At 40.9% G+C, this 13,440-nt stretch overlaps 1 protein-coding gene across 1 annotated transcript in view; it reads left to right on the top strand.

Moving 5' to 3' along the window:
• The window catches only part of LOC126779277 (CLIP-associating protein), a 38,214-nt gene extending 26,018 nt beyond the window's left edge, over positions 1-12,196 (top strand). The window contains exons 18-35 of the mRNA XM_050503244.1: positions 548-646; positions 1,212-1,332; positions 1,665-1,842; positions 2,537-2,638; positions 2,949-3,080; positions 3,620-3,804; positions 4,133-4,249; positions 4,380-4,498; positions 4,562-4,692; positions 5,024-5,111; positions 5,357-5,482; positions 6,058-6,169; positions 6,880-6,981; positions 7,218-7,297; positions 7,574-7,718; positions 7,984-8,081; positions 8,155-8,648; positions 8,769-12,196. Coding sequence (XP_050359201.1) covers positions 548-646; positions 1,212-1,332; positions 1,665-1,842; positions 2,537-2,638; positions 2,949-3,080; positions 3,620-3,804; positions 4,133-4,249; positions 4,380-4,498; positions 4,562-4,692; positions 5,024-5,111; positions 5,357-5,482; positions 6,058-6,169; positions 6,880-6,981; positions 7,218-7,297; positions 7,574-7,718; positions 7,984-8,081; positions 8,155-8,648; positions 8,769-8,822 — 2,483 coding nt within the window. The 3' untranslated portion in view covers positions 8,823-12,196. The remainder of the gene's footprint in view (positions 1-547; positions 647-1,211; positions 1,333-1,664; positions 1,843-2,536; positions 2,639-2,948; positions 3,081-3,619; positions 3,805-4,132; positions 4,250-4,379; positions 4,499-4,561; positions 4,693-5,023; positions 5,112-5,356; positions 5,483-6,057; positions 6,170-6,879; positions 6,982-7,217; positions 7,298-7,573; positions 7,719-7,983; positions 8,082-8,154; positions 8,649-8,768) is intronic.
• Positions 12,197-13,440: the final 1,244 nt, after the last annotated feature.

Below are 13,440 nucleotides of genomic sequence, written 5' to 3'. Positions count from 1 at the left end.
CAATCGTCAAGAGGGGGAGGTCGCCCAGCAAGGTACATATATAAATAGATAATATTATTCATTAAGCGCACGTCGTAGAAATATCAATTAAAGATTTTTAATTTAATAAAACCAAACCAAATAATCCTTGATTTTTAATTGATTTTAAAATTATAAGTATAATAATTGTTGCTTGTAACTACAAGCTACGATTACTGTTAACAGATAAGTCTGTGATGTGCGTTTATAGTACACGTTTGTTGTGACTTATTGTATACAAAAAATACGCTTACTGTAGATGAGTGTTAAATTCGCACATCGCTGTAACATTTTATTTAGGATGGTATATAATATTCTCAATATTTTCGCTTTCAAAATACTAGCTTACAAAAAATATATAATCATTGTATAAATTATTTTTTCTATCGGCTAACACACTGACGATAGCAATTTTATTAAAAGATTATTTAATTGATTTGTCTTCGAGGACAAATATATTAAAATAAAAGACATGACCTCTTTTTTCTACGATTCAGATTCTTACTGCATCAATTTTATTCCATTCCAGCTCGAGCTAAAAGGTCGCCCGTGAGTGCGGCCGTGCCGCCGAGTCCCGAAAGAGTGGTGGGTCGCTCCAGATCTCGCCCGGGTGTGTCACAATCGCAACGTAAGTTTATATATACACATATAACTATTTATTTATTAAAATACTTTTTTTGACCACTATATATTGTGTAGTAGGACAAAAGGCGAACTTAATGCCTAAAGGCATACTCTACCAGTTAACCTTTAGGCTAAGCAGAAATACGTGAAGGTCTGGTCTGGTCTGATATGTCTGTATTGTATTCATATAAATATATAACATAGCAAATCTTTTGAGATGCTGAGTCCTCAGCATCTCTATATATGTATATATATATATTGAAAATGGCACAGGCACATTTGAAAATTGGCACAATTCGGTCTTAGGCTTACTATTACAATTGAAATCCTCCCCACACCCCCCCACCACACACTACGCCTGCTAAAAAATATATTTCAAGGTCAAAGATCGAAAGTATCGATTATTTTTTCTCGTAAATTCGACAATACTCGTCGTGTTATCATAAAAATATATTGTACAAAAATTGTAAATCATACAATTATCTATAAAAAAATGCTCATATACTTTGTTTCCTGAGTAACATTATTTTTGAGATATCACCATTTGAAATAACGAAAACTTTCCACAGCGACATCCCGCTCATCATCCCCCTCGTCCCGGAGCGGCCCCGTGTCGCTGTCCAGCGCCCGCAGGAGACCCTCGGGGATACCTCGATCCCTGGCCGGCTCCAGGGAGACCAGTCCCACCAGGTGATATGTTCGCACAGCCTCGTGCGTATATTTTGTTAGGTCATTATATGCCGACTCGTCGGTCCAGTGGCTAGTTGCGAGGCCGCAGATCGCTAGGTCCTGGGTTCGAACCTCAGGTCGAGCCGATAAAGAGTGACTGGGATTTTCTATCAATGAATCACAGGAGCGGCCCGCAGTCTGAAAGTTGGAAGCGTGTACGATCCCGTGCGTCAGTGCGCGTCGGATTATGTGTAGAGAGTGCAGCTGCGTTCGCGCACACACTCGGACACTATGACGTCAGATAGCGCGGAGCGGGTAGCCGAGCTCGGCCAGTAACGGCGCGCGTGTTGCAGGAGCGGGCGCTCGAGCAGCGCGGCGGGCGCGGCGGGCGCGGGCGGCGCGGCGGGCGCGGCGGGCGCGGGGGGCGCGGGGGGCGCGCGGCGGCGCGAGGCGGCGGAGCGGCCGCAGCGCGCGCCCGCCGCCACGCTGCGCCTGCTGCAGCAGAGCCGCGACGCGGAGGCCGCGCTGCGGGTACGTGCCGCCTGCAGCGACCACCTCCGACTTTTTTTTTTTTTTTATAGAATAGGAAGGTGGACGAGTATATGGGCCACCTGATGGTAAGTGGTCACCAAACGCCCTTAGACATTGGCATTGTAAGAAATGTCAACCATCGCTTATAGCCAATGCGCCACCAACCTTGGGAACTAAGATTTTATGTCCCTTATGCCAGTAATTACACTGGCTCACTCACCCTTCAAACCGGAACACAACAATATCAAGCATTGCTGTTTTGCGGTAGAATATCTGATGAGTGGGTGGTACCTACCCAGACGAGCTTGCACAAAGCCCTACCACCAGTAAACAAAATATAATATTTTGCTTAATACTAAATATCTACATACCTACTCGTTATTACAAAAAAAAAAAACATTTTGTCGAGAAATGCCAAATGGTACGAGCGACCCTTGACATACTATATTATACCATATTCATATCCTCATATATAACTCTTTATATGAGAATATTTGTAGAAGGTAATACCTCCTGTGGAGCCGCGACATAGGAGTTAAATAAATACTCGCTAAAACATTCTAGTGAAGACGATCATTTGAAACGAAAATAAACTCTAAAGCGATCGTTTTTTTTTAATAATGTAATTACGTTTCGTTTTACAGGTAGATGACATTTCGGTAGACTTGTTATTGCTACAAATATTTATTCGCAGAGTCCCGAGGACAGTTCGACGTGCGAGGTGCGTCGAGACGACGACTCCGAGGCTTCCAGTGTCTGTTCGGAGCGCAGCTTGGACTCTTATCGCAGACATGACGTGAGTGACCGAGACACATGTATTGTGACTTTACTGCTTTGACGAGAGCAGACATTGCAGGCGCAGTAAGCGTAAATGTTCACCAAATCGGACTCCTGTCTCAGTCACTCGTTAACATTCGATATTTGTTTGCGTCCCGCTCGCTCAATATAGTAGACACGAAAGCGTTATGATGATTATTTCTTTTAAAAAAAAATAAGAATAGTAAGCAAAGATTTAATATAACTAAGTAGAAGAAATAAAATTTTATTTTAAGTCTTTAGGTATTTTATATTTAATTATACAAGTTAACATGAATGTCCCCCCGCAGAGCGTATCGTGGTCCGGCTCGGGGCGCCTGGGCTGGGAGAGCTCCCCCCCGCCGCCGCCGCCGCCCGACGACATCATCGCGCTGTGCGCCTGCACGCACTGGACGGAGCGCAAGGACGGCCTCACGCACCTTGTGAGTATCCGTTTTTTTTTATAGTATAGGTAGGTGGACGAGCATATGGGCCACCTGATAGTAAGTGGTCACCATGCCCATAGACATTGGCATTATAAGAAATATTAACCATCGCTTACTTCGCCAATGCGCCACCAATCTTGGGAACTAAGATGTTATGTCCCTTGTCAGGCACAAGGGACAATTACAATGGCTCACTCACCTTTAAAACCGGAACACAACAATATCAAGTACTGCTGTTTAGCGGTAGAATATCTGATGAGCAGGTGGTACCTACCCAGACGAGCTTGCACAAAGCCTTACCACCAGTTCCTACCGAAAAATACCTTTCTTTAAATGCTAAAGAAAAAGAAATGTGAAATATATTGAAAATATGTAAACAATACTTGTATTAAAAGGTGGTAAAGGTGTAAATTGTGCAAATGCATGTCCATATGTGCTAAAAGATTATTATAACAATGCGTAAATTGTACTTACAAGCTTAAAATCGAAACAGCTTAGAAAACGGTTTTTATATAATATTATACCAACTATTCCAGGCCAACTACCTTAATAGCGGTCGTTTGCTGACGGAGGAGCAGCTCCGGCGCCTCACGGAGTTGCTGAACAAGATGTTCGTGGACGCGCACACCAAGGTTTTCTCGCTGCTGCTGGACGCCGTCTGTGAACTGCTGCTGGTGCACTGGCAGCAGCTGCGCGACTGGCTCTACCAGCTCATGTTTAGGTGATCACATTAATATTTTTAAATAGTGCATAATACAATATAGCGAAGATTTCGTTTATTGAGTATGAAATCCTAATTTAACAATTGCCACATTCACTATCACACTAAGGGTTCATCTTACAAGATATCTTAAACATATATTTTGTATTTGTAGAATTACACACACAAATATTTGGGGATCTACACAATTTAACCCTTTGACCTTTTCATGGATTACATATTAAGTACTGTACTAATATATTATAGACTAGAAGTAGTTATGATATTATATGAATCTATTGTTCTAATTTAGTAAAAACTCGTTGAATTCATTTTTTTCTTTCCACAGATTGCTGATGAAACTCGGCACAGATATCCTAGGTTCCGTACAGAGTAAGATAATGAAGACATTGGACGTCATACACGAGTGCTTCCCGGCTGAACTTCAACTGCACAATATATTTAGGTAGGCTCATATACTCATAAGCTCCGTCCTATCTGCATTTATAAGTGAAATAAAAAATTTAAATTAAAAAAATGTTGTTTTCATTATGCTAAGTAGAATATAGTAACACCGGAGCTTACGTGTACTACAGGTTCCTGGCGGACGGCGCGACGGCCCCGACGCCCAAGACCAAGGTGGCCGCGCTGCGGTTCCTGGCCGACCTCGCGCACGACTACTGCACGCCCAGCGGGCTGGCGCTCGCGCTGCACGGTGGGTAGCGCGCCGCGCGCGTGAGTGGCGTAGTGTCCCGTGTGTAACCCGCGCGTCCCGCAGGCGGCGCGGCGGGCGCGGCGGGTCGCGCGCTGTGCAAGGTGTCGGCGCTGGCGGCCGACGCGCGCGCCGCCGACGTGCGCCACGCCGCGCGGCGGGCGCTCGCCTGCCTGTACGACTGCAACCCCGTGCCCGTGAGATTCATATATATTATATATCGACTCGTTTGTCTAACGTAGGACGTAGAGTCTAACCTAACACGGTTAAATTGTGCACAAAAATATCTTTTGTAACCAAGGTGAGCACTGAAAAAGTATTTTTCAAAATTCATCTCCTAAGGGGGTCGAATAGGGGATGAACGCTTGTAACATATAAGAACTATGTTAGTGTTGCATTAGTGTCTTTCAAAATACTAAAATATTGGTGCACAAGTTGCTTGCATTTATACTATTGCATAGTATTTTCATCTATAAAACATTTCATCGTGGTAATTTGTAACGCACTAACATACATTCGCTGCGTCAGTTCACAGCGCTGATGTCGGAGCTGCCGGCGGAGACGCAGGCGCTCGTCAACGGAGTAGTGCAGCAACACGTGCGTCGCACATCCAGCAGTACGTAACGATCACTTTATATTATTTATTTGCTACAGCCAGGTGATAACAACGTGTGACGTGTCATATTCAAAAAAAAAATACACTCAACCAGTGACCATTCTTTGAATTTATGTTTGAGAAAAAATATTCACGTTCATGATACTTACTTAATTATATCGTTTCTGCTGTTAATTTTACTATTATTCATAATACATTATGTATTAAATAACATCGTCTACCTAATCTCTCTTTTGACCACCCAGCAGGCAGCGACAGTCCGCTCCGGACGTCCACCATGAACTCGAACTCGAACAACGCGGAGGACGTGTACTCCCGCATCAGGAAGACCACCAACGAGATACACACGTACACGGCACAGCACTCCAACGGTACAGTATCAGCCTGTTTATGTCCCACTGCTGGGCTGAGGCCTCCTCTCCCTTTTGAGGAGAAGGTTTGGAGCCTATTCCACCACGCTGCTCCAATGCGGGTTGGTAGAATTGGTTAGCACTCCAACGGTAGGTTATAACTAAAAAAGAACACATTTCTTTAAAAAAAAATCGGATAAAAAAATTATATTTTTTATTAAGAATAATGATACTGTAACTATAATAGCAATAACAACATATTATGTTGTTACAAAAAAAAATACTAATGTGCTTATTATTGATCTTCCCTTCAAGTATACGTAAAGCTTGTGTTAGGTGATTAGAATTTATATAATCTTTGTTTATTGTTTACATAAAAATTATTACATTAAAGCCCTAAATATATTCAAACACATAACAGTGTGGGATGGTGGCAAGAACATTTCCATGGCAACATGGTGCTAACAGCATTTCCCCTTCAAATAGATAATTTAATCTTATGTAAGCTATATAAGTAATACTTAGACTCCATAGGAAATTCACAATTGTCTAGCAAGTCCGACGGGGAATTATCACTGGTTTCAAATGTGTTCCAGCGGAGTGCGGTAACCACATGTCGAGCAAGGACTCCGGCATCAGCCAGATGTCGGACGCCACGCTGTCGCGCGGACACAACGGAGCTGCGCCCGCCACCAACGGACACTGCGCGTGAGTGTGCTGTGTCGACTCTCCGGACCTATCGGGAATATAGTGCACAGTCGACACTTGTGCACTATTATGTCTCCTGCGCAGCTGGCCAGTCCCCTTGACAATATCTCTCTATTAGCTCATTCGGACTGCACCGATTCGTCAGCTATATTACTTATTAATATATTGTATTTTGCTTTGAAGGGTTGTGGAAGGGTAGACTCGCCACCAACTTTGGGAACCAAGATTTTATGTCCCTGTGTCTATGGATACACTGGCTCAGCCTTCACACCCGGAACACAACGATACTGGTGGTAGGGCTTTGTGCAAGCTCGTCTGGGTAGGTACCACCCACTCATCAGATATTCTACCGCAAAACAGCAATACTTGATATTGTTGTGTTCCGGTTTGAAGGGTGAGTGAGCCAGTGTAATTACAGGCACAAGGGACATAAAATCTTAGTTCCCAAGGTTGGTGGCGCATTGGATATGTAAGCGATGGTTGACATTTCTTACAATGCCAATGTCTAAGGGCGTTTGGTGATCACTTACCATCAGGTGGCCCATATGCTCGTCCGCCTTCCTATTCTATAAAAAAAAAAAAAATACTAAGTATTTTTGTGTTGCACAGAGCCTACTGCTAAGTCTATACAATGACTGTCAGCGTTTCTATTATGTGATCGTATTAGATATATATATTAGTGTTATATGAAGTAATTGTTCGTATGGCAGCGATATGATCGGTCGTGCGGCTTCAGCCGACAGCTCCGAGGAGGCGAGCAGCACCAAGGAGTCTTCACCAACGCCCCACACAAGGCTCGACTACGGACACGGGTGAGGACACGATCAGACTGATCTAGTATTGCAGTAGATACTTCCTCGTACAGACAAATAAATAATCTTATTATCTGTATTAATAATTATGTTCTTAATTTAAAACATATTTCGTACAAGACATAAGTTCTCGTATATTCTACAAGAACCCGCGAGAAACTCAGTTTTATAATACAAAGAATTTTGTAATGACTCAGTTTATATGAAGTATTAATGGTGTTGCATGTTTATTGCAGTGACTACAGCGCAGGTCACCTGGGCCGGGACAAGGTGAAGCCCTTCGAAATGGACGAAAATGGATTGATCATTACCAAATGTAAGAACTGGTTTTATATGTCGTTATAAGTTTATTTGTAAAATAAGATATATCTCTCTGGTACTGCGGTTTAACAGAATCAAATGAATGCTGCGCTAACGCTTAGAATACATGCAAAAATAAACGCTTATTTGGATGCAAGTTAGATGAAAGATATTTTCTTAAAGACGTTTTTATAAATATTTTAATCTCTTTATAATATATTGTTTTAGAAATAGTGTTCAATATAATTAAGTATGATTGCTCTTAAACCTGAGATGTTGTGTGTGTCCGCAGCTGGGCTACGTGAGCTGGAGGTGCTGGAGGCGCTGTCGACGCTAGACGTGTCGTCGGCCGCGCCCGAGCTGGTGGAGCGCCTATTGCTCGCCACGCATGAGGTGCTCAAGTACGGCGACTGTCGCCGCCCGCAGGAGTACTTCAAGTGAGACTCAGTTTTTTTTTTTTTTTGTTTTATTAGAAAGCCCTTATACCAGTTAAATTTCCAATGTGTGATAAACATTGTGTAAACATTACCGGCCTGAAGTTAGTTTCTGAGATTTGCATTTATAAAGCAGACAAGAAATAACGATAATTGACTGTTAAACAAGTAACTGTAACCACACGAGACTAAAGAATTGTGTAACGATAATAGTTTTGACACGGTCAGCGTTCAATTAAGTATTAATTTGATTATAATTTTACAAAAGGAACATAGTCCGCGTGTCGCTGGCGGCGCTGTCCATCGAGGAAAACGCAGCCGACAAGGAGAACGCCGAGGGCGCCACCACCGCGCAGCAGGCGTCCGGTAAGCGCGCTAGTCCTGCGGTGCGTTTGTTCGTGCGTGTGTGAGTGGGGGTACAGTGTGTTGTCGTGCGCAGGCTGGGGCTCGGCGAACGAGCGTGCGGCGGCGGAGGCCGTGAAGGTGCTGATCTGGCTGTGTCGACGCGCCGAGACGCGTCCGCAGTGGCTGGAGTACTTCGACCTGATCCTGCTGAAGCTCATCAACGCGTATGGCGCGCTCAGCAAGGAGGTGATGCGCGCCGTGGACGCCGGCCTGCCGCACGTAGCGGCGGCGCTGCCGGCGGCGCAGGTGCTAGCGCTGCTCAAGCCCGTGATCCGCACGCGCGGCTACCCGACGTCGCTATGCGCGCTCAAGCTGGCCGCCGAGGTGGCGAAGGCGCGCTCTTCCGAGTTGTGCGATGACACGGTGGCGCAGCTCATGGAGGGCGTGGGGCAGCTGGCCGACCACCAGAACTCGGCGGTGCGCAAGGCGGCCGTGTTCTGCATGGTGGCCTTCACCTTCGCGCTGGGCGAGGAGCGCATGCAGCCGCACCTCAAGCACCTCTCCGTCAGCAAGTACCGCCTGCTGCAGGTTCGTCCGCTGTTAAAAGCTATTTATTATTATTCTTCATTGACTATATTTTATTATTCTCTAAACTAGCCGGTATGAAAAAATAAAAAGTGCAAAGAATAATTAGCCGGCGATCCCCAGGTGTACATCAGCAAGCAGCGCGAGGAGGCCGCCAAGGGCAGCTCGCACTCGTAGCGGCGACCGCGACACGCCACGCGCAGCACGCAGACCGACTGACTGCCTCCCCGCCCCGCACCGACACCGACACCGACACCGACTCCGCCTCGGCCGGCCGATGCGACACCGACCCCGCACCTCTATGTGAGCTCATTCTACGTTGCATTTAATGTTCATTTCAATTGTTATTCAGAATTATTTTATAAAACGATTTATGATATATATATTTTTAAATTATCGTTATTTTAATATTAGTTAATGATGTTTTAAACGATCATAGAGGTTGCAATCTCGATCTCGATACGAAATAAATGTAAAAAATTGTCTATTAAATGTAGTTATATTTTTCTAAGCGACGCATTTATCGCTCCGGTGTTGTAAACGAACGTCGCCTGTCGGTGTGCGTGTGTGTGTACAGTGTGGTGTAAGGATATCTGCGCGTGAGTGTGCGTGACCGTGATGACGTCAGAATAGTTTGCCAAAATGGAGGAGCACATTATGTATATATAAGTAAATAAAACGGTACACAGTAATATGAACGATATATATGCTAACAGATATAATTATAAATAAACAATTAAACTCCATTTTGTCAATCTGCCGCCGTTGACAATTTATCTTAGACTAATGCTAACGCAGCAGTAAGGATCGCTAGCTGGACTATGGCGCCCTGGAGTACAGGCGAGGGGAAAACTCAACAATATATATATATATATATATATACATATATACATATATAATGACATAGAACATATTTCTAGGCTAATTTTGTAATTATACATAGACTTGTAGATTGAACCGTGTCGTACGGTAATGTGAAACTGGATGTTTTCTTCTCGACTGTACTCCAGGGCACGTCGTCTGCTATTGTACAAGTAATATATGGATTGTGATAATATTTTATTCCACTAAAGAATGACTATTTAAATGCTGTCTATCCCTTTTTAATTAGTAACTGTGACGTCACTATGTTATTAGCATCTCTGTCTAATGTTTTTTAAATTTCCAATAACATGTTACTTTATAGATTCTATAGAATTATAGAATAATTTTTTTTAAACAATTTAAAGCATGTCAATAATAGCTGTTGTTTGCCTTAAAATGAAACTTATTTCCTCTAGGTCTTCAGGATATCTTGTTTAGATAGATGAATAGATAAAAAAGGCCATTAATAGCAATAGATAATTGTAATATATGCATACTAGATCCTATATGTGAACTTGGCCTAATAAAGACAGTTGTTATTTAGATGTACATTTTCTGTAGCGCCATCTAGCGATGAGTTACAACAATTCGCACAGTATAAATCATTTTCCAACAAAAATGTTTTTTATATATAAACTTTCTAGTTTATTAGTCTCTTTCATACAACACAATAGTTTTATACTTATACATGTATACATATATATCTTTAGTGGGATAAAATATCTTGTAGATGATTTACACTTTGATTTGGTATATGCTAGACGAAACTTAGGAACATTCTCGATATTATTTTGAGTGATACGGTGTGTTGGTTTGTACGGCGCGGTTCGAATGACTGGCGACCATGTGTTACTCGTTCGATTCCCATTATAAAAGTATATCATAGACATTAGTGTTGAAATCACTAACTACTTTCTGTGTGTGAAAAATTCTATTTAAATTTTCGTGACTCATTCGAACATCGACCGTAATGTTATATGAGATAAGGCTTAAATTCCTATAGTGGTGTTGTATAAATTATGACGGTGTGTACAGTTTTTTAATTGTATCCGCGATGTGCTAGTGTGAGTGTCCTGTGTGTGCGATCGTTTTGTAATCACAGCACAGCTTATCTAATCTCCTTCCTACCGCCCATCAGGTCGAATTAATTTATATTCAATAACTTATGCTAAAACTGCGAAACGATCGCGCGTACATTTAAATCGCTTAAAGTGTACGATGTCTCGAGCGCACTGGATTTATTCTTTGTAGTTATATCTCACGGGTTAAGATTATATGAACGGATTTTTTTTTTGCGTAAAACTTTTGTTATCTTTAAACATTGGAAACTGTGATTTTTCCCTTTGGAGGCGCAACTTTATGTTATTAACCACGCGTCACCAGTTTCTTTGAGTTGTCAAGAGAAATTGTAATAACGTCATGAAATTCTATTGGTGACAAACAGCTGGAAACATTTGCCGCGGGGAGTCCGTTCAGGTATCTTAGTAACACCACAATACCAAAATCATCAGCTTTGCTGCAGCTTTATATTGTGTAATAAGAATCAAAATGTATGTTTGAAATAGTTGGAAATATTTAAAGACCAGACAATAGTCACGTTAGATTGAACTTTATTTCTTTACACGTAAGGTTCATTTTTGTACATGTTTCTCGACTATTTTACATACATTTCTGTGCTAATAACTTCACGGGGCAATTTAATACGAAAATATCGTAGTGACAGCGCAGTGTTGTTTTATTAAAGCTAGATATCGTTACGTCGATCTGTCCGGTGCATTATATTTAATATTTGTATGTATGTATAATATTATCAATGAAACTAATGCCTTTGAGATTTCTAATATTTTAATTAAACGATGACGGTAACCAATCGTTAATATTGACATAAGGTTAGCGCACATTACGCACGGTTTGAGGGGGGAGGGGGGGTGTTTGGTGAGCGGGCAAGTTTCGTACGCGCCAATAACAGGAAATCTGATTATATATTTGTGTCTAACGGGATGTGAACAATGAACTTTCGTAGATATTATAATTTTGTGAATAAAAAAAAAAGTTTTCTTCTGCTCGAATAAGAATTATATTAACCAGACACTTCTTTGCGCTTCCTTATCAAACAGAAAAACGGAACAAATTAATTTCGTTTATAATAAAACATTATTATTATTACCGACTGTAATGGACGCGAACCTCGGATTTTATTTTAGCAAATAAACAATCTCAAACGTGGACAGAGGTGTTTGGAGGTGGGATGCCATTCCGTTTGGAACTGGATTTATTTTATAAAATGGCGTTAGGATCGTTTGTGCCTTTGCCGATACGTTACTTGATTGCATTGTATAATACTCTAGATAGGTGACGGACGAAGTTACACTAAAACCGGACCAGCAGACGCGCTCTCTCACCGTGCTTATCGCGTCCGGTCCGTCTGTTTGTATGTTTGTATGTAACTGTATTGTACATTATATGTATATGTTTTACGTTCGCTGTAAGACGCTCGGCGAATTTGTGATCGATAACCAAATGTTGGTTCAAAAATGTTAGTTTTCTCTATATATTAACTTTTATTACGCCGTTTTATTATCGACGCGTCGTGGTTCGTTCGTTCGATATATTTATCGTTTAGATATACATAATATATGTTATTAATACATAATATTTTATCATCGTCATACCCACATACATAAACACATGTATATATATATATATATATATATATATATATATATATATATATATATATATATATTAAAATAATTAGAAAGTCAATGTATGAAGTTCATAAGTAAAAAAAGGAAACTATAGATTTTGGATAACAAACGATTATGGTCTTTAAAGACAATGTAATAGAATTGATAGTTTATCAATACTTACTCACCCCCTCCCTTAACAGAGAACGTTCAAACCATGACGTGTTCGAGTCTTATGTAATCGTTGGTATGTTTTGTGATTTCTAGTTGACGTTTTCTTTTTAAGTTGCGATGAAAAATATTGTGTTAAATTATGTAGGTCTAATTAAAATCTATACCGTCGCGTATACATTCAGTTGCATTCGTTCGTAGACGAGTCGTTCGGTCGCGAACGAATGGTAAGCTGAAATTACGATTACGTTCCATTTTTGAAAATTGACTTTTTAAATAGAAGCTGAATGTGTACGTGTATTTTCTGTCATTAAATAAACCCCTCGATACGTGTTCGGATTTGTAACTAAAATATATATTTTTTATTTCATTCTCTCATTAACGCTTTAATATAATTAGAGACTAATCTTTTTTTTATCTAAATCATATCTTTCTGTATGATGCTGACCGTATACGAGACGCTGTGACGTGTGCTGTAGACTATTCCAATCGCTTAAGGAGTAATGGTAAATAAACCGTCGATATGTCTACTAGCTCTGCTACGTACCACAAACAGTTCTTGATAATTATATTTTTATTCATAATACAACACTATTCCACTTTACTGATATCTAATTTAATTTTACTTCAAAAGGACCGATAACTTTGCCGCCACATTCAAGATGTAACCCTATGTTAGCATATGTCAATTAATTGTTACGTTTGTTTTTATCTTTACTCCTACGGTTGAAATAGGTTATAGTTATGGTCTGGTCTCTATCGTGTGTGGGGTATTTTTGAAAAGCGAGGTGCGAGTGAGACTTTGATATTGCTTTATGTATGTAGAAAGAGACGCAACGATACGCCGCGGTCAGCATTTTCGTAGACAGGTTTCAATAGAGCACTTGGAATCTCATGTATACGATCGGTGGAAATGTTTTTTTTTTACAAACAAACATCACAAGGTATTATATACTAATTTCAATTAAATTATACTCGAGTTTATTTCTATCGCTATCCAATTGCATTATTTATTTTTTAGAATATATTTTTTTTAATGTTTATAATTAGTGTTTTTAAATAAATAAATAATA

The sequence above is a fragment of the Nymphalis io genome, chromosome 28 (assembly GCF_905147045.1).
Source record: "Nymphalis io chromosome 28, ilAglIoxx1.1, whole genome shotgun sequence".
NCBI lineage: Eukaryota > Metazoa > Arthropoda > Insecta > Lepidoptera > Nymphalidae > Nymphalis > Nymphalis io.
Note: the sequence above shows the minus strand (reverse complement) of the source record. Positions and strands in the feature narration are given on the sequence as shown.